This window comes from Lygodium microphyllum, chromosome 23 (assembly GCF_053477565.2).
Source record: "Lygodium microphyllum isolate KBCC chromosome 23, Lygodium_microphyllum_v1.1.10, whole genome shotgun sequence".
In the NCBI taxonomy this organism is placed as follows: Eukaryota; Viridiplantae; Streptophyta; class Polypodiopsida; order Schizaeales; family Lygodiaceae; genus Lygodium; species Lygodium microphyllum.
The window spans coordinates 56218205-56241870 of record NC_141157.1 but is presented as its reverse complement, the minus strand read 5'-3'; the positions used below and the strand labels follow the sequence as shown (position 1 = coordinate 56241870).

Here is a 23666-nt window from a genome sequence, read left to right as displayed (position 1 = left end):
GTTGCATGATCTCAGGAGAAAATCCAATGTAATGTCAAGCCATGAGTCAGAGCCATATGAAATCCAAAAATTCTATGTATCCAAAGCTAATGTAGTGATATGCTATCAAGTCATGAAGCCAAAAGAAAAATGTATCCATCTTGTATGCCCAAAGAAATGTAATGACCTCACAAAGCCAAATGGAACTCCAAAATCTATGTATCCCAAGACCTATGTAGTGGTTCAACAAGTCCTAAGTCAGAGCAATGTACTTGTTTGTATGCATCACAAGAGCATTGAGCAAAAAGATTGTATCATGAAGACTAGAGCAAAAGGCACGTACCACACATCAATAAATGGGATAAAGAGCACAACAAAGGAAAAGAGCATGAAGACAAAGAAAACCAAGAAGATCAAGAAAAACAAAGGATGAACAAAGAAGTTGAAGAAGACACATTCCACTACTGACAACACAAAATTTCCCATAAGTGGATCATGTTTTCCCATAGTGGATCTTTATTTCCCATAGTGGATCTTGTTTCCCATAGTGGATGTAAAAGCCCTTACCAAAGATGTGAAGTTTCAAGCTTTAACTTGACTAGGCTGCCTATGAGCTAGTCTCCCGGGCCATGTCATCATGTAGGGGGGGGCAAAAAGCCAGCAAGGATAGGAACTCATCATTTGAGGGAGGGGGGGGGGGGGGGTGTTTAGCAAATGATGCTTGATATTTATGCCCATAGATGCTAGATGTGTGCCCAAAAGAGGCTTGCCCATAAGTAGCTTTGTATGGAAGACAGACATATGATGTATGCTCTAAGAAGAGATGACAAAATTCCATAAGCATAGTGAGGTAGAGTGGTACTATCCAAATGTTATATAAGCATGTACTTGACACCAATTTCAATGTAATGGAACTATCAGTTTGAGTCATTGTCAGGTCATTGTTCATCTTACACAAGAATGTCTTTATGAGTCCAAGCTTCCATCTTGGAACCTAATTCACTTGTGTAACAGTTAATCTATCTAAGTCCATGTCATCATGAGTAGTGTCTTCATCTTCCATCCTCCATAGTTGTCATGCTCTAGATCCGTATTTTTGACCTATGCACTAACTTTAGACCTTTAAGATGAACTAATTAACTTAGGTAGCTTAAGTTATAATTAACTAACTTAAATATCTAACTAACTATAAGGACTAATTTTAACTAGCCCTTTTTTAGTTGATTAAGCTAACCAACTAACATTAAGCTTTTTATTGTAGAAACCCCCTTTTTTACTATTCTTATGATTACGATGTAGGAGTGTATGGTGGCTTGCATGGTTATGCTAAGAATTTTTAGCAAAAAATAGTATAATGCACTTTTTTAACATAGAACTCAAGTACATCACAAAAAGAAAACCATTGTTTATGATAATTGACTTCCATTTCAAGGAAAATTCAATGAGTGACTGAGAAGTTAGTTTCTTGGAGATTAAGTTAGATAATTAAAATTCTTTGTCATAACTTCTCCATTGTCACTTCTTGTATTACTTCTTAATTGTATAACTTAGAGCTCACACACAGACACACACACACAGACACAATAGTTGTGAAATGGTTGGGGTAAAGGGGCCTATTTAGTAACATTTAAGGGCTCCCCATTGGATACTTTTTGTTTAGGTGAGCTACATGGTACTATTTTATAGTTGAAAATTTACATCATATTGCACTCAAATAAAAAATTTGGAGAATTTTGATCTCTTTACCAAGTAGAGATCTTCTATACATGTCACCCTCTTGGCACCTACAAAATGCATGTACTACATCCATGTGGCCCATCCATTCCACTTATCCTTAGTCCCCACTTGCCCAATTTGACTACTTGCCCACAAACTTGGCCCACCTCCACAAACGGGCTACGAGCATGACCTCACCTCCCAAATCTGTTATTATTATCTATGTATAATATAATATGTATTATATCATTAGTATATAAAAATGATGTTATGTAATAATTACCTTATATTGAATAATTACATTAAATTAATATTATTATACTACATAGTACACATATGTGTTATATATTATAATATTAGCAATACATCATAATTACAAGTGCAATATATAATATAATTGTGTTATATATTTAATATCATGTTAAATTAAATTATTAAATTATATAATATGTATACTTATGTATTATATTATAATGATAATGTTACATTATAATTTAATGTATTATCTACATATTTAGTTATATGTATATAAATTATTAATATTATTATATATGAATTTTTAAAACATGAGTATAAATTCAATTATATGATTATAAATATGCTGTATTAATTCTAATTTGTGTTTATGCATTAATATAATATTTTTAAGATAAAAAGCTTATATTATATACATCAATACATCTATAACTATACTACCTCTTACTTTGAATATCCCAAACCTAGTACCACACCTGGACATATAGGCCAAGATTTGGTGGGTTGGCATCATCCACACACACACATGCACACACATCATGTTCTAGTTGGAGCATGCATGGTGTAAGGAAAAGCATTATTAATGGACTCACTACATGCTCTCCTTCTAGAATTCGATGCCACATGGTATGTGTTAAAACTTCCAGTGTTCACGAAAAATTGAGGTTTAATGTCAAATGAATTGCAATTTTTCAGAAACTACCTTCAAAATTTAAAGTAAAAGGCTTAGAACTTTCAATTTTAGAAAAATTTTGGTTATAAAAATGACAAATACGTATAATTTGACTTAAAATCTCTCTAAAATTTTGAGTTAAAGGTTTTTGTATCTATTACCAAAAATGTTTTTCATGAACATTGCAAGCCTCGCAAGGCTGAAAGATCTCTCCCTGCCCACCCAATAGAGAGGGCTAATAAACATGAAACTCTTTATCATTGTTGTTGTCATCATCATCATCTCTCTCTCTCTCTCTCTCTCTCTCTCTCTCTCTCTCTCTCTCTCTCTCTCTCTCTCTCTCTCTCTCTCTCTCTCTCTCTCTCTCTCTCTCTCTCTCTCTCTCTCTCTCTCTCTCTCTCTCTCTCGTAGCTTATAGCACAAACCTAGGCCTTCAAGGTGTGTCTAGTCAAAGCGAGATGTTGAAGGTGCTAGAAGCTTGGGAGCAAGGCATCGAAAGAGTTATAGTTGATGTCTAGGGAGGGGTCCTCACATGATAAGTGTGCTTGAGATTCTACCAAGGGGACATCCCTAGGCCTCCCTTGCAATTTCAATCCTAGAGGTAGCCATGTTTGATACAACCCTCTAATGACTCTCTCCATAGCCACATCCCATTTCCTCATCACAAATGCCACCACTCTTATGTTTTCAATATAATCAGAATTAATCAATTCTCCCTTCTTTACTCATCAATGGAGAATCATCCTACTATGTCCCAATTGCTCTAATGACTCTCTCCACAGCCATGTCCCACTTCCCCATCCCAAGTGCCACCACTCTTATGTTTTCAATATGATTTAGGATTTTTTTCACTTATGTTTTGATGCTTTTCACAGCCCATACATTATTGATGTAGGTCTATGATGCTTGATCAATTAGTAAGGAGGCACATGCATGCTTTTTGTGGGGAGTTGTGAAGGTGAAGTAGTTCTGACCTTTCATATTGTCAAGGCTAGAAGCAACACTATTGATGTTGCAACCCGTTGGACTAACTTTTAGGTGATTGAGTTAGTGGGCTCAACACATTTTAGGTGGCTTTCTTGCCCTTCTAGAAGGCATGATTGGATGTATAGCTAAATGGGGTGCGGCAAGGTATTGAAGGCCTATCAAATGAGTCAATAGAAAAACTAGTCAATCCTTTGTTTTGATGGAGCATGGTTAGTTAACATATTCATGGTCATTGTGCATATATTTTCATGTGTTTATGAAATGCTTCCATGGTACAAATCATAGGATGTGTGGGGAGCACATAAATAGGCTATTCAATTATGAAATGGAGATTCATTTGATTCAAGATCCATAGCTTCCAAGGAAGGTAGAAAACAATCCAAAGGAAAAGCACAATGGGGATTCATGTGATTTCAACTACATATCTTTGAAGGAAGGTAGAGATCAATCGAAAGAAAAAAAACATCCCCTTTCAAGTATTAGAAAGATGACAATGTATACAACAAGAGTAAAGTAAGAATTATAATGAACAGCATGTGTTTTTAGGGCAAGGGTCCTAAGTGGAATGATTCGCAAGATAGTTTGACTGTAGTGCTAATAACAAGTAATGGACCATTATGTTAAGGCATCGATGGGTTATTAGAGTGAAGATGCAGCAATACCATTTTTTGGCTTCTCCCTTCACGGCACTTGAAAACACAAGCATTTGATGTATATCATCAAACCCACTCACAAGGCAAGTTAGACCATATTCTTTCAAATGCAGCATTGGATCCTCATCTAACATCCCATAAAACACTGCAAAAATGCATAAAGAAGAAAGATTTATGCTTTGAACCTTATATTTAAATTGTTAAAGGTAAGTCAACAATGTTGTAAGAGTCTCTCTCTTATATTTGAGTTGTAAGTTCTGCATGAGTTTCAATTTTGAAATTGAGACTCATGTCTATTAAGATAGATTCAAAAGGTTAGATACAATGCTTAATCTAAGTACCACTAGTCACCCTCAAAATGGATGGGCAAACCAAGTGGGTAAACCAAGTTTTAGAAGATATACTACAAGCATATGTAAAAAAAAAAACTAATTAGGAATATTATTTACCCATTTTAGAGTTTTCTTACAACATTGCTAAACATGTGACTATAAGCTTAGTCCATTTATGCTTATGTACGGATTTCAACCTTGATCACTAGTTATAGTGGGAATAGCCAATGAGAAGATCTAACATGTCAAGGACTTTCTTTAAAATCATTTTGGTATGCTAAAAGTAGCACACTTGTTTGTTAAACAAGCTCAAGACTATTATAAGAAATATGCAAATAAACATAGGTGTATGGTCACTTTTGAAAAATGTGATACGGTCTACTTACATGTTTCAAAACATTCAAGAAGCTTGAAGTTAGTTTCTAAGTTATCTCCATGGGATTATGACCCATTTACAATCCTTAAACGTATTGGTGGAGTTGTATATAAATTAAATCTACTATTCTCTAGTAGAGTCCATCCAGTCTTTCATGTTAGCAATTGTGAAGGAAACTTGTTAATGATGATAGTTTGGTGGACCAAGGAGTGTTCGTAGAAATGATTGAATCATCAGTTTAGCCTCATGAACCAAAATAGAACTTCAATTTCCATGAGCATCATACATGTCATCATGTTTTAAAACAAGTTTTTGAAGGCAGTGAGGCTGAATTGAAAGCACGCGAGTGGAAGTAAGAGCTATGGTGAAAGGAGCAAGAGCAAGAGAGAGAGACACAAGATGTGGAAACTCCAATAGTCATAATGTGTGACTGTTCTTCCCTTTATTTAGGAAGGTAAAATGCTCCACTGAGAGACTTTTCATGGGTAGATTTGCAAGATTTTGGTCAATTGAGATCTTGACAAGGTCAATAGACCTATCCTCAATGACTTTTCTGATGAAGTGGTAACACACCTCAATGTGTTTTGTCTTTGCATGGAAGACCGGATTCTTGGCTAACTGGATAGCACTCATAGAACTCGAATGCAGTGTAGGGACCACATTAGTGATACCAAGGTCTACTGTTTAAAGGGCATAATGAGAGAGCCTCCTTGAAGCCTCACTCATTGCAACATACTCAACCTCAATAGTAGAGAGGGTTGTGCATTTTTGCACCCTGGACATCGAAGAAACAACACCTCTAGGAAAGGTGAAGATATAGCCAGAGAGGTGGACTTCCTACTATCAGTTTGTCTTGTCAATGTACCTCATGACTCTTGTATCTTGGCCACCATAACATATGCATATAGCTGTTGTGCCCTTTAGGTACTTCATGATACCCTTGATGGCATCCCAATGCCATCTGCTAGGTGCAACTATATAGCATGCCACAACTCCCACTACAAATGCTATGTTAGGATGAGTGGCTATCATGGCATACATTAAACTACCCATGATGGATGCATAAGGAATCTCGGCCTTTTGCTCATTATAGACTATGGACAATTAGTCTGACTAACCTTCACACGAGAAGGTAGAGGAAAATTAATAGGGTTACCATCCTACATATGGAACCACTTAAGGACTTTCATATATACTCCTTCTGTGACAAATAAAGGATCCCCTTAGAATGATCGTGCATGTTGTGCATCCCTAAGAACATGCGAGGCCTATCCTATGAGAGAGAGAGGGAGGTTTGATTTGATGAATTGGCGATGGATAATGGTTCAGAAGCATAATCCATGTCCTTCATATCAAAGATCTTCTAGTGTTGAGTTTTCAAGGTATCCAACTCACGATGAGCTCTCCTAGCAATAAGCATATCATCCACATAGAGTACCAAAATAATAAGGCTACCATCATGAGCTTTCTTCGTGTAGAAACACGGATACATAGAACTATGATTATATTCCTTTAAATGTATAAAAGCATCAAACTTGTGGTATCATTCCCTAGGTGGCTACTTAAGGTCATAAAGGCTCTTTCTTAACTTGCAAACTAGGTGTTCCCTTCCTTTTTCTTCAAAGCCCTTAGATTGCTACATATAGATCTCATCATGCAAGTACCCATGTAGAAAATGCATCTTTACATCCATATGATAAAGATCTAGCTGAGCAACCAATGTTAGTACCAAGCATAGGGTCATCGCTTTGACCATGGAGAAAAGACTTCATCGAAATCAACACCATATTCCTACTTGAAATCCTTAGCTATCAATGTAGCCTTATAAGTGAGCTTTGGTATATAGGAATAATTTTCAACTTGAAACCCCACTTACATGGCAATTGCCTTCTTGCCACTAGGCAAAGGAACCAAATCCCACATATGGTTAGTCTGTAAGGAGTAAAACTTCAATTGCATAACCCAATCCCATGAGTTATTATCATCTCTGTACATGGCCTCATCATAAGAGAGTGGCTCACTTGCATCTATCACCATAACATAATATATGGAGGGAGTTAAGCGCTTAGGTTGACGTCTAGCTCTAGTATAGAGCGTCTCAAAGTAGGCTAATCTTGCACAATAGTCACGGCTTGGGCTACTGGAGCATCACTGTCTAGGTGGCTATATAGGAGTAGAAGGCTCCTTATGAAAGATCAGCCTACATACCTCAACCACCTACTCAGGTTTCTTATGCATCTTTTTCTCATGGAAAATGACATCATGGCTACAGATGTCCTCACGAGCATGCGGATCCCATAGGCAATGGCACATCTCACCTACATCTCCATAACCATGAAAAATGCATTTCACAGACTTAGGATCTAGCTTATCAAGTGTACGGTAGTAGTGATTGCCTCAGCCCAAAAGTGCTATGGTAAGCTTGCATGGCTAAGCATACTATGTGAACTCTCTCTTCAATCATCTTGCTCAATGTTGAAAGGTAGACAAGACATTCATTTTTGCTTAATAAGGGTAAGTCCAAACCTTATGTGAGTAATCATCAATGAATGTGACAAAGGACTTCACACCACCTAGCGATTGACAAGGCATGGCACCACATACATTTGAATGAACGATAGCCAAAGGCTCAACCATACACTTCATGCTAGCCTTCTTATACGTACTTCATGTCTACCGACCATATAAACAATGATCATAAGACTCAAAACGCTTATAGTCTTGGGTTGAAGATATTGCAAACTGGTAAGCATTTTCATTCCTTTCAAAGACATGTGCCCAAGGCAACGATACCAAAGAGATACATGTGGAACTGTAGCCATAGCCAAAACATGGTCAACTAACCCATATACAAGCAAAGGATAAAGGGTACTAGACTTAGCACCACGTGCAATAATAAAATTCCCACGGGTAATCTTCTAGGAGGAATCACCAAAAGAGACAGCATAACCTGCATCCTCAAAGATGCGAGTAGAGATAAGACACTTCATGAGAGTTGGTATATGACATACATAATGAAGAGTGAACATGATATCTGAACCAAAACCCAGTTGGACATCACCAATATCTCCAATGCCAGGTCATTACCTAAACGGATAGATCTAGTTATACTATGATAGGAGTGAAATCACTCTCTATGAGAAGCCACATGAAAGGAAGCCCATGAATCTATCAACCAATATTGAGTATATCTTGATAAAGCATCCATTAGCTATGAAGTATCAAAAGAAGAAGATGCTAAGATAAGATCATCAAATAGATCAGGCTACACTACATTAATCTCTTCAATCTTGATACTACACTTGCTAGGCATAATGCTACAATTATCATTCTTGTCTTGCAATTTACCCTTTCCCTTTTCCTTGCACTTGTCTTTGTGCATTTTATGGCACTGTGGCCAAATGTGACTTGCTTTTCCACAATAATGACGAGTAAGGTCGAACTTACATCCATGAGACTTATTGCAAGATTGTCTGTGTGTCCTAAACTGGGATGTATTAGAGTCTCTACCACGACAATTTGCATCGTGCATGCCTCTCATAGTCAATGCATGTGATAGGCATGAATCATCCACATTCTTTCCATTCACCTCTTCTGTCAAGAGGGCAATCTCAACATCATGTAGATTTAGCCAATCCTTAGCACAAAGAGCCATATGGAAGTATCCTTGAACTCAATCTCTTGTGAAGTTAAATGGCTGATGATAGAGTGAAACTCATTTAAGTGTGCAGAGATGGAAGTCCCTTCCTTCATGCGAAGGTGTATCACTTGTTTCAGCCAATACATTTGAGATGTAGGACTCTACTTGTCATAAAGATTCTTAATCTATTTCCAAAGCTCATATGCCAAAAGACTATCAAGTCCAGGTGACCGCCCTAAAAAAGAATGCATAGAACTGAAATGATAGGTTGTTGTAATAAATTATAGCAATATGCCAACAACCAATTGTGAGCAACCAAGAAGGAATAAGCTAGGAACAACTGACAATGAAGACTATCACGACTGCAATGTGTCAAAAGTTATACATGTAATAGGCATAGACATCATGCACAAGGTAGATCTCAAAGGTAAATGAAAAGAATTGCTAGATGTATAACCCACTGAGTAAAAGCTCAATACATAGCCCAGAAGCATATAAATACCACTAGCAACACCCTAACAAACATAAGTACCAAGTCCAAGCCAAGAGATCATATTAGCCCATGATAGGGTAGTTGCATCCAATAAATGTCAAGAGAGCATGTACATGTCACCAGTCCCACTGTCTCACTATGATAAGCACAAGCTCAATTGCATAAACCAAATGCTTTATAGTACATACAAGTGTCAATGTGGCTCAGTACATAAAGTCGAGTAGCTCCACTGATGCAAAACTTGAATTCCAAATGAGTAAGCAAAGCTCAAAACATCATGTGAGTGACATCTGAGTATCCAAGGTACATGAAGCATAATCTGAGAGCATAAAACCCAATAGATTTGTCAAGCCTGTAACTACATAGGCCACTAAAGTAACCAAGGCATGTAACCATAGTCAAGATTAATATTTCCCAGCTCAAAATTGAAGCTCAAGTGCATCCAATAGCATATTAAAGTACATAGACCAATGCTAAGTATCAACACAGTTGTATGAAGCACCCGAATGATAGCCAAGAGTAATATTAGACATTTAGTGTTTCTAGATAGAAGCTTGCTATCCACTGTAAAATCTCTGCTGAAATTGAGTTAATGCAAGCCCAATTGGAGCCCAAAAGCATTCCAAGACATGTCTCGAGCATCCCCAAGAATCAAGATAACATTCGGGTATCAATACCAAGCCCCGTAAGCATCAAATGACAAGAGGCATATGCTTGTCGCAATTAAATAACATGCATCCATGTTATTACATCAATGAGATCTCTAAGAAAACTAAGCCAAAAGTGTGCTCAAATCAGCCCAGAAGCATAACTATACCATCTTGGCACCAAAATAGCATCCATGAAGCAGCAAATATGCATTATGAAATTTATTGTTTATTGTCCAAACAAGAATAGTTCTATTCTGTGTGCAATAGAGAATAGAAAATTAAGCACTCAATAGGGCTCAACTACACCTTAGAAAGCTCCTCAACAAGTGGGATCAAGTTGAAAGCCGAAAGAAGGGAAGACTCAATGCATACCTCAAGAGAAAGAAACAATGGTTGCTATGAAACCTTGAGTTGAAGATTTGAATTTGGGTTGAAGCAAAGGATGAATAAGCCCCTCAAATGGTTGGTTTTGATACCCGCTGAGAAGGGAGTGAGCCCCTGGAGTGGAAGCATGTGAGCAGAAGTAAGAGCTATGGTAGAGAGAGAGAGAGAGAGAGAGAGAGAGAGAGAGAGACAGAGAGAGAGAGAGAGAGAGAGAGAGAGAGAGAGAGAGAGAGAGAGAGATGTGGGAACTCCAACAGTCACAATGTGTGACCAGCCTTCTCTTTATTCAAATGTCACTAAAAGAATAAATAATGAAGTGATAGTGATGGGCATCCGCCACCTATAGTGTACATGTGTGTGGGCATTGTTAGTGTAGTAATACACGGGCGGCTGGGTACAAGTGCCTTTACCCCCAACAGTTTTGGTTAAGTGAAAAGATAGACCTGAAGAAGGTTCTACTTAGGAGAACTTTACTATACTCAAGAAGTGATTTCCCAATTTTGTTTTCAAGGATGAAAACCCTTTCAAAAGGGGGGAGTAATGTTAGGACACTTGAGTAGATCGAGTTTGTAGGATAGCTCGACCATAGCACTAGTAGTACGTAATGAACCATTATGCAACAACGTTAATGGGGTTGAGGGCTCAAGAGATAGTCTACATTAGGTCACAAGGGTATATGAACCAAAGGGACAAATGATAAACAAATGACAAGGTTAAGGGGTCAAGATATAGTTTACATTAGGACCTAAGGATATATGGATCAAAGGGACAAATAACATGCAATCCATGTGAATGGACTTACTAAAAGTCAATCTAAAAATAGTCCATGGATTTGCATAAAGATACCAGTACTTGCGGTGCTAAAAGAGGCTATTGTTTTGAGTGACTGGGAGGTTAACCAAACTTTTCATAACTTCTATGCTCACAGAAGGTAAGGCATCTATGCGTGCATGATAGGTGTTGATGCTACTAATGATGAAGCCGATAATACAATGAATGATGTATGTATGTATGTATGTATGCATGTATGTATGTATGTATGTATGTATGTACATATACCCACCAGAAGGAATATGATTTGTAAAAATGTTCTTCTAATTCAATTAATGATTTTGTACTCAAATACTACTTAATTAAGTCCCATTTTAATAAATGAGCAATTGCATGTTTAGTCTATAATACATAATTGCTTGGCATGTACCCTTAAGATCCACACTTGCAAATGGCATTTGTAATTAAAAAGACGTAAAATGTGGTTTTGTGTGTGTGTGTGTGTGTGAAGAGAGGGGATTTCATATCATGGCTTCAAACACACCTTTAAGACCTACCAATGTACAAGTCCTAGGTGCAAAACACCTAGTATACATATGTGTGTATTAAACATATAGATATTAATACAACATTACATAGTTATATCATATACCTAAGTTCTTATATATTCTATATTAATACATAACTTAATTGTATGTTTAACTATATGTATAATTCATATTATGTGTATACATATTTATGATATAATTACATATATGCATTATTGATATTTGTTTTTGTCTTTATATGTATAATTTATATGTATGTATATATGTACATATACAAATTAAGAATGTTACAATGAAAGAGAGAGAGAGAGAGAGAGAGAGAGAGAGAGAGAGAGAGAGAGAGAGAGAGAGAGAGAGAGAGAGAGAGAGAGAGAGAGAGAGAGAGAGAGAGAGAGAGAGAGAGAGAGAGAGAGTGTGTGTGTGTGAGTGAGTATATTAACGTCTCTAAAAGGCCAATATGGCCTATGAGACCAAAGCAATACATACAATGATGGTGTGTTTCTCATCTGGAACGAGAAAAAGATGAAAAACACATGCCTATAAGACTGAAAAAAATGAAATAGTGTCCTATAAAAGGGAAACATGTCAGTGATCTAAAAGTGAGAGTAGAGAAAGGAAAACTCTCCATCAATGATATGTCTGTTCTCTAAGAAGGTGTATCTCTGCATGGCTGAGGCGTCTCGGCATATGTCTCTTGTGGCGCTCAATGATGGCTTTAATTTGTCTGTGGTGTGGATGTCTAGGCCTTCGTCCGGGTGGACGTGGGCGCCTAGACCGGCTAAGTGCCACTGCTCTATCCAAAGGGACAACTACAGGAGATGAGGTCCAACGATGATGTACTCCTGTAGGCTGTGTGGCAGTAGTAGTGGTATCTGCCATACTCTGTCGTGTATCAGTGAAAAAGTCAGTGACTGCTCTCTGTCTATGTGAGCCGAGCTATGGGGGCCTCCTACTCCGTAGAATTGTTGCTCTACGCCTCTAGAGCTCCAAGAGGAAGAATCCCAAGCATCTATGATCCTCAAATTGCATGATCCGTCTCAGGGGTCCAAAACCCTCTCGAAACAGACAGTGCTATCTACCTCGTATGTCGTAATATATAGTGCATCGGCAGATGTAGTGTTCCTCTGTCTCTGGCTCTGTGTCGCATTGTGGGCATATGCGTTCTTCTATCTATATACCCTCCCATCTGCCTGTCTCAATCCTCAGGTGGTGGGATGAGGTGCGGATCTGACCAATAACTATGCGTAGTCCATGAGGCAGCTATGTGTCCATGTAATTGGGTCGGGTGATGAAACCATCCTCAAATACCTGAAGGAAGTGGGTCTGGTAGTGTGCCATCCTTGTGCCATGGGGGGAGGGGGGTCGGATCCAGGTCTTCTCCATATCTAACTTTAGTATGTCTGCTCTTGATCACATGGTTTAGCTCTGATTGGCTTAGGTCAAGTGTAGGGCAATCTAGGCTATAGTCAAAGGGGGGTAGTCTGTCAATCTGCAGCCCATGTAGACTCATCCATGTACTCATCTGAGCATACCAACAGTGTCTATCACCATATGCTTCTAGTTGTCTAGAAGAGGCCAGGGCTAGCCGTGGGTATCTATCTTGGGGGAGCTCCCATAGTCTATGTATGAAAGTCACTGCCTGGACCAAGGCCTCAGCCACCATGGGTGATGCTCCCAACTTAGCTCTGATAATCTCATGTGGGGTTGAGCTCTTTGCTCGTATCATATGTGAGATCATCATGACCAGTGGTTTTTCCATATGCTCTCATCCGTCATAGTATTCCTTCTCTAGTCCATCCTGGTCTCCCAAAGGCTGTCTCCTCATGTGAAAGAGACTCGGACCCCAAATAGCTGCCCCATATAAGAGTGTGGGTGTAACCATGGTGTCAAAAAGCCACAGTTTGGTGCGCGGCTCATGAAATTGTATGTGAGCACATTGCCTCTCCAATGCACCTAAAGCTGCATATGCTTTTGCCAAACGAGCCTCTGATGTCTCTCTCCAAGAGAATTGTGGTCCCTTCAATGTGACCCCGAAATAGACATACTGCCTAACCATCTCCACTGGCTCTCCATCAAAAGTAAACTGGTGCTCAGCTCTTGTCACCCAAGTAGCTAAAGTGTTAAATACCATTACTTTAGTTTTCCCAAGGTTCACCTTAAGATCTCTATCTCTGCAAAAAGTTGATAATGCATCCAAGTGTCTATTTAGTCCCTCAGGTGAGTCAAATATAAGTACAATATCATCGGCATAAAGCAGTAATGGTATCAGCACTCCAGCTAGGCTAGCTCCGGCCCCACCAGTCCTATCCACATATTCTGACATTTCATCTATATATCCCCCAAATAGTGTTGGTGAAAGTGGATAGCCTTGTTTCACCCCAATGGTGCTATTGATTGTATCTGAGATGCCCTCAGGTGTTCGTACTCTACCCGTCACTATCTCATACAAGGCATAGATACTCCACTGTATCTCTACATGCACATCAATGTTTTGCATTCTTCTCATGAGTCTAGCACGTGGCACTGTGTCAAAGGCCTTGCGAAAGTCCACAAAACAGCAATATATATTTTTCTTAAATGCCTCGCCTTCTTCGATGATTGCCCTTAATGTAAAGATATGGTCTAGAGTTGTATATCCCCTCTTGAAGCTAGCCTGGCCTTTTGATCTCAGGCCATGCATCTCGGCCCATTCACTCAATGCTTGTTCCACAATAGAGCCATATATCTTGGCCAGCATGTGTCCAATCATGATAGTTTGGTAGTTACTAGGTAGCGCGGGGTCTCCATTCTTAAAGAGTGGCACAATAATATGGTCTGACCAACAGGTTGGAAATCCCTCACAAACTACCCTATTAAATATGTGAGCCAGCGTTGGTGCCAAAATATCACAGGCATGCGTGAAGTGTTCAGCCCACTAAACCATCATGATCTTGGGCTCTTCCATTTTTCAGTTTTCATATGGCATTCCTCACTTTTTTTTTCGTGAAAAATCTGCAATTTGCTGGTCTTGAGGTTGAGGGGAGTGGCATAGGCTCTTGGCCAGGAATATCATAGAGTGTGCAAGCATATCCATGCCAATCATCCGGTCTAGTAATTTGTAGGGGTGGCTGGTTCTCATGCATCTTTTTCCATGCTCTCTTGCTGTCCTACCCCAAGAACATGGAATACATTTCTGTTACTAGTCTGCTCAGGTATTCCCGCTTCTTTTTGCATATCAACCGTCTGAAGAGTATTCGAGCATGCTTATGTGTACATATGCCAAGTGCTATCTCTAGCTGAAAACGTGCTCGTGTCTCTCTGCACTCATCATCATACTAGCCATTCTATGGGGCATTACCTCGTGGAGGTTTATCTGACGGTGTAGTGTGTGGGAAAGCGTATGCTGCTGAAGTGTGTATTATCTCGGGTCAACTGTCTTGTAAACTTATCCAGAGAGGCCTGTGTGCCTAGCTCCCTCAATGCATCTCGCACAGTAGTGCTGTATATGTGTGAGGTCTCTTCCACAAAATCATAGCGTGGTAATTTTGGTATGTGTGACTGTGCTTCGTGTATATGCCCATATTGCATTGTGAAAGCTAGAATAGCATGGTCTGCTGCTAATCCAATTGGTCTGTTTAAGATTTCAAAGCTTTTTATGTCAGGTAGCAAGTTGGGTGATCCAATCAAATAGTCCACTGTGCTTGACCCTTTCTTGTTATTCCAACATGTGAAGCCATTAGATCTTGGCCACTGTGACAGCCTGTTAAGGATGGTCAAACCATGTGCACTTCTCAATGCTAGTAGGTGTGTTCCATATTCTGTTATCTCTCTATCTTGGGCTGATCTAACTAATCCCACTTCATCTAATGCAATATCTCTGAACATCTCATCACTAGTATCAAAGAAAGCAGCTTGGTTGTTTCGTGTGTGTGCATTAACGTCTCCTGCTAGTAGAACATCCCCAATTCTCATGTATCTCATTATGTCCTCATATAGTGGTGTATACGAGAATGCCTCTTTAGGGGCAAACTTAGAGTATGCAGGGGGAAAATAGCATATGGCAATATACATGTCTCGAGTTCTGCTTGTACGTAACCTGATCCACATGTATCTTGCCTCTACATCTCTATGTACCACTTGGATTGTATCTCGGAGCTCTTCTCTAAATAGAATTGCCACACCTCCTAATCCCCTCGTCCCTCCAGGCCGCCTAGGCTGAGGGCGATATACACTTTCCCATCTATATCCATATACATCAGGTAGACGGTTGTCTTTACATTGATGTGTCTCAGTACACATAGCAATGTCTATCCCTTTGAAAGTATCCTCAAAATAACCTGCATCTGTCTTAAGGGAGCCATTGCAATTCCATAGCGTGAACTTCAGGGTCTCATAGGCCACGCACCGTCATGCCGTTCTTTTCTCTGTGATGATAACTCTTCCATCTTTGTATACAGCCCATTTACTTGCTTTCCATGCCTCTAGAACAGGTGGCATATTTTCCCTCCTGTGGGCTAACTGGGCTGGGGTGAGGTCTTCATCTAGGTAGTTCTTTTCTCCTTTGAGAGCGATCCTCTTGGAGAGAAAGGCTCTCTTCTTTTCCAAGTCTCCAAACTTCAAGATGAGGACTTTTGTTTTTGTGTCAGCTTTCCCGACTCACCAAGCCCCAATGATGGGTACATCTGTAGCCCCAATTTTGGTGGCAAGAGCTATAGCATCTTCAATTGGGGAGCTTTTCTCATCTAGTCCAACCACTCTTACGTGGAGTGCACGTGCCCGTCTTTTTGCCTCTTCTTCCAAGGTGGCATTCATAACTTCCACTTTGTTGTCATGCATTCCTTTGTTCTTTTTTGCCACATCTATCCATTCTGCATTTTTTTTAAACGGTATTCTCAACATTCTCCATTTTCTTTTGGGTGCCTTCCACCACACTTGCATAGGTGTGCATATCCTTTTTTAAAACATCCATTTCTTTTTGTAGTTCCAGTGTGATTTGTGGTTCCTTTTGTGCGTCCAGTTTCTTTTTGCATTCCTCTAGTTCTTCTTGTAGATTAGAGATCATTGAGTCTTTCTCTGCCATGTGTGCATCCAATGTTTGTTGCATCTCCTTTTTTAGTTCTTCCATGTGCAACTTAACATGGGTGCGGCCTTCCACTATGTGCCGATTATGGGTGCAACATAAATGGCACATAACTTCCAATTGATGTGATAGAGTTGATGCCATGCATAGACATGAATAGGGGGGACTTATCTTGATACTTGAAGGCATAGTGCGGCCTTCCACTACGTGCCGATTATGGGTGCAACATAAATGGCACATAACTTCCAATTGATGTGATAGAGTTGATGCCATGCATAGACATGAATAGGGGGGACTTCTCTTGATACTTGAAGGCATATGATCTCTCTTGAAGAGGGCCATCTATGACAAGTTGGTCGTGGCCTCCCACAGAGCTACTTTCTAGTCAACAAGTTTTATGGGATAAGAGGGCTTCCCCTAGAGCATTAGTTAACATCCCCACCATTACAAAAATATTATTAATTAATACTTGAATACAATATTTATTCATTCATATATAAGCATTAATTATTATTATTACTGTATTCACTAATATTAACATTAATATATTATTAATGTGTATTACACCGATGCAAAGTATTGGTATTGTGCTACACTTTGCGTCGTGTAGGCACAAGGTAAACAATATTCTTGATTTTATTTTAGAATCATATTGAAAAAACATTTAGACCTCTTTGTGCATTCATAAAGCATGCTTATACATGTGTGAAGCTATGTACTTGAGTACATAAATACTTATGTATAACACAAAAGCTTTGGGGTCTCTCACAACTGATTTCTTTGTGACTCAAACACCTATGAACCCTCTTGCCACATGAAACATGCGTTAGAATGAAGTGCCCTAACTATTATTGACATTGGTGCTTCAAACCTCAATGCAAATCATTGGAAAAACACCAATGCAAAGCACTAGGAGAATCTAGGAGTAGAGCACCTAGTAGTTATGAATTGTGAGTTCACAAAAGAATGACAATTGGGGGCCAATAAAATGACACTAAAGATACATTATTTTGAGGCTTTATGAAAATCAAAATTTAAAAGGATTTCCATGGCTAAATTGTTATATTCTATATCTAGAAATTTATATCATAGCTTCAAAGTAGCTAACAATGATACATCTTTAGTACAAATTTGTCACTAAATTAAGGTGAGTTGTGTTTCAATTTGGTATGCATCACATTGCTAGCTGCTTTATGATAGTATCCACAAGCTAGAATGTTGACCGCATGTGTTTGTGTATGCATGTGTACAACAATGGGAATTGAGTATAAAATAAGGCATTTAGTAAAGCCCTTATCTTTTTCAAGAAAGTAAGTTTGACATCAAAGCAACTCTAACATTCAATCTTAAATGTTGAAAAGGATTGATACACAACAAGAAGGGAGCCCAATAGGGTGGTGTGTACAACAAGACAATATAGAGCAGGTGACCATGATGGTTCCTCTTAGATACACTTCAAACTTATAGTCTCTTCAATAGTCTTGGGATCTACCTCAAAATGAGCTGGAACTCTTTCAAGAGATCTGTCATGTATTATAACATTAATTTGAATTAAACAAATTTCCATAGAACAAGGCCTTTTGAGTACAATCTTTGGGAGTATATGACCACACCAAGTTTCTATATGTTAGAGAGAAACTCCTATTAACTAGCTACTAAGCTAGGTGTGAAATTTTTGTGCTTGTATTTCCATCACATTAGTTCATTCTTTACAAATTGAGAAGTTGACGGTTTGGAGCTTGTTCCTAAACCTTATCTCGAGTTATTTTGTTTCTTTGACTTATGCCATATTTAAATGGGACATGGAAGACTTCCTCTATTTTTTTTTTGAAGGCCTAAGCATAAGGCCTTGGATACCTAGTATTGACCCATTTATCTTGGACCTTTTGTGAGTTTCCTTCACATAGTAAGATGCTTTTCCAAGGGTAAAGGGGCCTACTTAGTGTCATTCAAGGAGTCCCCAATGGATGCTAAAGAATGTTGTTTGATCCTCAAAAACCAAAAAATACTTTTGAAAAATTATATGAGTGAATTGCTTGCCTTGTAAAACTCATACTCAATAACTAAGAATTGTATCATAGCTTCAAGTAGTTAAAAGTAATAAATCTTTTGGAGTCACTTTAGTGGGAACCCTTTCCACTAGATTTTTGAATTTTTCATGGGAATGTTATTACATCATAGGATCAACAAAATTAGTTTTGCATTTCAAGGTAATGTTGTTGCATTAAATAATCAATAAAATTACTGTTTTGAGCAGATTGTCCGAAGGACAAATAGGAAATGGTGTGTCCCTGCCTGACAGTTCTTTATTTGTTGAATGCTAATCATTTAGTGTGTAATGCTCCAGTACAACTCCAGTCTATGGTTTCTTGTCAAGTACAAGGTTTTAAGAGTTTCACAGGAATCGATTTAATGGAGCTAGCAGCAATGATTGGGAATGCTGTACCTGACCGGAGAGACACCATCATTGTAACCTTTGTTCAATCACAAACTACATCAGTTGCAGCTCTAGTTCTTATGGGTTTCAATTTCAGCCCAAGGCTCTCAGGAGACAGTAGCTCTGCTGACATACAAGGACTTGTAGCGTTGGTGTATGAAGACATGTGGCTTGCTGATTGATTTGGTCTGTAGAAGCCATAACCCATCAAAAAATACTCCATTGGGATAACCATAGAATGGGGAAGCTCCTCCGTGACAAGAGACCCACAAGCGTGCACCTGCAATACAATACATCAAGCATTAACAAATGGAACCCTCAAACTCCATCATAAGCAGCCATGAACTCTTGATGCAGGACAACATAGGGATAAGAGAATATATTCAAGTGGTCTTCATCAACTCTAAAATACTGGAAATGCTTCAAGTTAAGTTTTATGTAAAACATCATAATCCATGAAAAAGATTACATTCACCTCAACAAGGGCATTGTATCTGCAGTCCATTGCTCGATTTATGTGCAATGCTTCTTCATAGAATGGTGACTGGTCACCGACAAATACAAGCGTGCGGCATTTAAGCTTCTTGATTCCATGGGTAAGATCTTTCCTCCTTCACACAAAAGATAGATGACAAAAGGCCCAATTTCTCATATGATTATCAGTCACTGCAAGAACTTGTTGAGTGCATCAAATTTGTTCAAATTCTAATAACAAGATTATTACTCTCTCTCCAGAACCAGGGCAGCTCTGCTTTCCAGTATTACACTCACATGTGAATGGCTTGGACGAACCTCATCACATTCTGGCTGTGTCTTTTATCCATAAGCTGCAAGAAAAGATGTGGACAAGATTAGAACAGCAAAGAGAAGACGCCAAATGGATCCTTGAAATTTAGTTTAGACATCCATACCCTACTGCAAAGTTGTAAAAGGTCTAATTCTTCAGTGATTCCCATCCGCAAGTCCTGCAGTGGCCTTCACAACATTTAACTGCATCTTCAAGTAGAATCATACTGTTGCACAAACATTGGTGCAAAGATATTTGTATAGAGATACATAATCATAGATGCCCCTAACAAATACATGTGCATGCACAGCCTCAGACACACGAGTCCATGTGCACTGTTAGCAACAGATTGAGGCCCGGCACTCACACCCTACCCTCCATCTCAAGCAACAGCCATATTAGTTGGTTGAGAAGAAACTGTCAACCCAGATAATAACAGCCCACAAAATGTGACCTGGCCAACAATTCCAATGGGAGTCCTGGAAAGGGTAACATATCGCCGCAAACAGCACTGCAGCAACATGAATCTCCATATTGGGGAGTTGAACATACAACCTCATCATTATGACTCCATATCCTAAGCATTAGCGTTGAACATACAACCTCATCATTATGACTCCATATCCTAAGCATTAGCCTACCACTTCAATGACCATGGGCACTTGCTGCTCAATTACACACGCATAGAAACAAAAATGAGATAGGCCCTTTCTTTGGATGCATTTACAAATCGTATACAACTATAGACACTGATACAAGTTACAACCATATCTATAGGCAGGTCCAGCTCTGCTTTTCTCACCTGACTAAAATACCGCTGCATGAGAACCTTTTTCACAACTCCACACATGCCATAAAAGTACAGAAGATTTGCAATCAACTGCAAAATGGGCTCTGCCAATTAGTTCATACAGATGTCCTTGTTTGTAGCATGTTGCGTAAGCTCAGTGATTACCAACTGACCTTATTGCAGAACCACTCTCTCCAGCTTGGAGTCCGACATAATGGTGATACAAGGATCAAACCAGCAACTCGCTCTCTATATTTAATCTGCATAGGATGAGGCCATAAGTCATTTATTGACCAACTTCAAGATTCCAAAGACTTGAAAAGCTCTCTCTTCTCAGTGGTGCTTCTAGAGAGCTTATGTGTGGACACTTACTGCAAACAAAGTTAGGATGTAAGCTCCAGCTGTTACTCCCATGCACAATACTTTCTGCAGCCTTTTGAAACAGCAGCATAAGATTGCAACCTCAGCATATTCACATGCATAGTATACACACAACAAGTCATCCTTTACTAGCAAAAAGCATCAGTGCAACATACTTGAAGTAATCTAAGACCTCTGCAACTTGCTCCGCCATATCATCCACGGTCAAAAGCGGGTGGCCAGGAGGTATTGCAGATGCTCCCAGCTGAGAAACACCAATGCACCCACGGGCCACTAAATTTCAAGAACTACACAAACTCCATAATTCAACACAAAGCTTGACAGCACTGCCAATAACCTCATGACCAGGAGCATTGATATGATACATGCAGAGGTTCTCACACAGTAGAGACATCGCCTCTGGGCATGCAAAGAAGCCTTCAAAACAGAACATATCTGGAAAATAGAAGTATTAGTGAATGCAAATTTCGGATTTTGAAACACTGTCTTCTTGGTTCAAAGTTCCAGAAAACAGTACAGCAGTTGCATGTGTTATAAACACCCATTCATACATGTACATCAGCATAGGCAGTAATTCAATAACTTGTGCTGCATAGGTGCATGTACATATGGCTTTGCAAGCCATGTTCACAAGAATGAATTTGTGCAAAAAACATAATTCAAATACAGTTATTGTGTCTTTGACAGAGGCCTATGTCACGGACAATTTAGAGCCACATCTGGATACGTGATCAATGGTGGCTTTGACTGATCTCCACAAACTAGAACGGACATGGAACCAAAGCTGGTATTAATAACATGTTCCTGAAACAATGTCAACAAAACCATGAGTGTAAGTCATCAATTAAAAGCATAACCAAACAGATCGATCCAAAAATGATAAGATGAAAGTAAGTAAGATGCAGAACAGAGGTCACAGATTGCCTAAAAATTCTGACCAAGAAAGCGTGTAAGGTCCAATGTGCTCTTTCTTATGTGGAGGCGCTTTCAAACACTCAGTGTATGCAGGTTAGAGAGAGCTGACACATTGAAGGCATGTAATTGCAATGTCATATTAAAGGCATGTAAGTATGTACACTAGCAATGCCAATTTTGGTCAGCCAGCCAATTCCCCCTTGATTGCAAGGGTGCTATCCTTGAAGCTTAATCAGTATCTAATGCCTACCTGTTACATAGGACACGGTAGGTTCCTAAAGAAGATCCAGCACCTTGCGAAATGTCTCACCTGAACCCCACAGGGAGCTGCTTCCACTTGCAATGCGATCATGTCAATGGTTGCAGGTTGGCACGGTGTTGCAATCTCGCTGTGGCAAAGGACAGGAACAGGGGATAATGTAGGCATGCCCTGCAGAAGCCCACATAGATCAATGGGAGGAATTGGAAGGAAGGAGTGAAGGCGAGGACACAATCACTACAGGATCAGTGGGAAAACGAAGATCGGAGGCAAGAAGGTTAGAAAACTATGGCAGAGACCGAAAGAGAGAGGGAGGAGGCGTATTTAATGGAGGAGAGGGATCAGGGCTATGAAGGAGCAGTATGGCCAATTTTATAGGTACATACATATCACAAGAAGTATTGGACAAATTCTCAGATTACGAATTTAGACAACATCATGCGCTTCTGCTCAGGAGGGACAGCATACCCAGCTAGCTGCGGTTGGGGGCAGGGGGCTGCACAAGTTGGGTATGTGGTCCCTCCCCAGGAGAAGGCGATGATGTTGAACGCTATAGGGAAAACAAGAGAGAACATCCCCTTTCTCCGCATGGGAAAATGTCCAAAAAAAGATTCTTATGTATGTGAGCGCTCTCTCTCTCTCTCTCTCTATCTCATGATGGAGGTAGAGCAGACTGGTAGGAGACCTCTCTCTCTCTCTCTCTGTGTGGCCACTTACCAAGAATCAACCTCCAGTTCATCATCTCTGTCAGTCCTAATCATTGGCATTTGCCATGTCTTCTTCTTAAATGTAATCATATATATATATATGCTCCAATCTTCGATTACCTTTGGGGCGAACGGTTCGGAACAGTCACAGTACCTGTAGAGCCGATCGCGCGCGTTGAGAAGATGGACATCCCTCTCCGATTGCAGATCAGCACTCTGTTCGCGCATCAGGAAGATGGGCATCCCTCCGATTGCAATCCAGAATGTATTCTGAGTCGATGGGGCCGTATGTCGCCGAATCCATGCCTTCCTGCAATGCAAGGTCCCTCGAGAATCATGATATTCTTCTCCTCTATACTTAGAGAGGAACATATAATATAACATCTTACTATACCTGAAGGGGATGTGGGGGCGCTGCGCGCAATTGAAGGGGATGTGGGGGCGCTGCGCGCAATTGAACTGTCCAAGTAGACACACAAGAAGATCTGTCCAAGTAGGAAGCCAACAAGTATGCCCTAAATTGCACTTTGTACTATCTGATTAAACAAACAAAAGGCATCACCCACCCTCTCATCGCAAGCTGAGAAGGAATCCATGTTAAGAGAATTGCAATCAAACCAAGCTAGTAAGTACGCCAAGCAACTTGATAATTCATTCAGCTCGTGGGTTGTCGCCAACTTGCAGAAGCAAAAAGAAGATTATCACCTTTGGATGTAAGTTTTTGAGACTCCTCCCAAATAAAAAAATGACCCCAAACTATAATAACAAAGAGTCCCAAGCCAATAAGAAATTATGCAAGCCCTCAAAATCATGCCAATAATAACAAAGAGACTCCTCTCGAATTAGAAAATGACCCCAAAACTATAATAACAAA

The 23666-nt window shown here is 39.5% G+C and overlaps 1 protein-coding gene across 2 annotated transcripts; it reads right to left on the bottom strand.

Moving 5' to 3' along the window:
• Positions 1–18699: 18699 nt before the first annotated feature.
• LOC148016205 (protein NDL1-like) lies at positions 18700–23330 on the bottom strand. Of its 2 annotated transcripts, XM_087663735.1 has the most exons (13): positions 23187–23330; positions 22947–23102; positions 22137–22256; positions 21616–21715; positions 21249–21346; positions 21067–21155; positions 20903–20963; positions 20704–20790; positions 20543–20620; positions 19865–19918; positions 19725–19780; positions 19429–19564; positions 18700–19233 (listed from the first exon to the last, which is right to left on the bottom strand). In XM_087663735.1, exons 3-13 carry the CDS (start codon positions 22251–22253, stop codon positions 18997–18999), a joined length of 1113 nt encoding a protein of 370 aa, XP_087519861.1. In that variant the 5' UTR covers positions 22254–22256; positions 22947–23102; positions 23187–23330; the 3' UTR covers positions 18700–18996. The 2 variants fall into 2 exon arrangements, with proteins under 2 accessions (XP_087519861.1, XP_087519862.1); XM_087663736.1 differs by lacking the exon at positions 22137–22256 and having other exon boundaries at positions 23187–23328.
• Between the last annotated feature and the right edge of the window lie 336 nt (positions 23331–23666).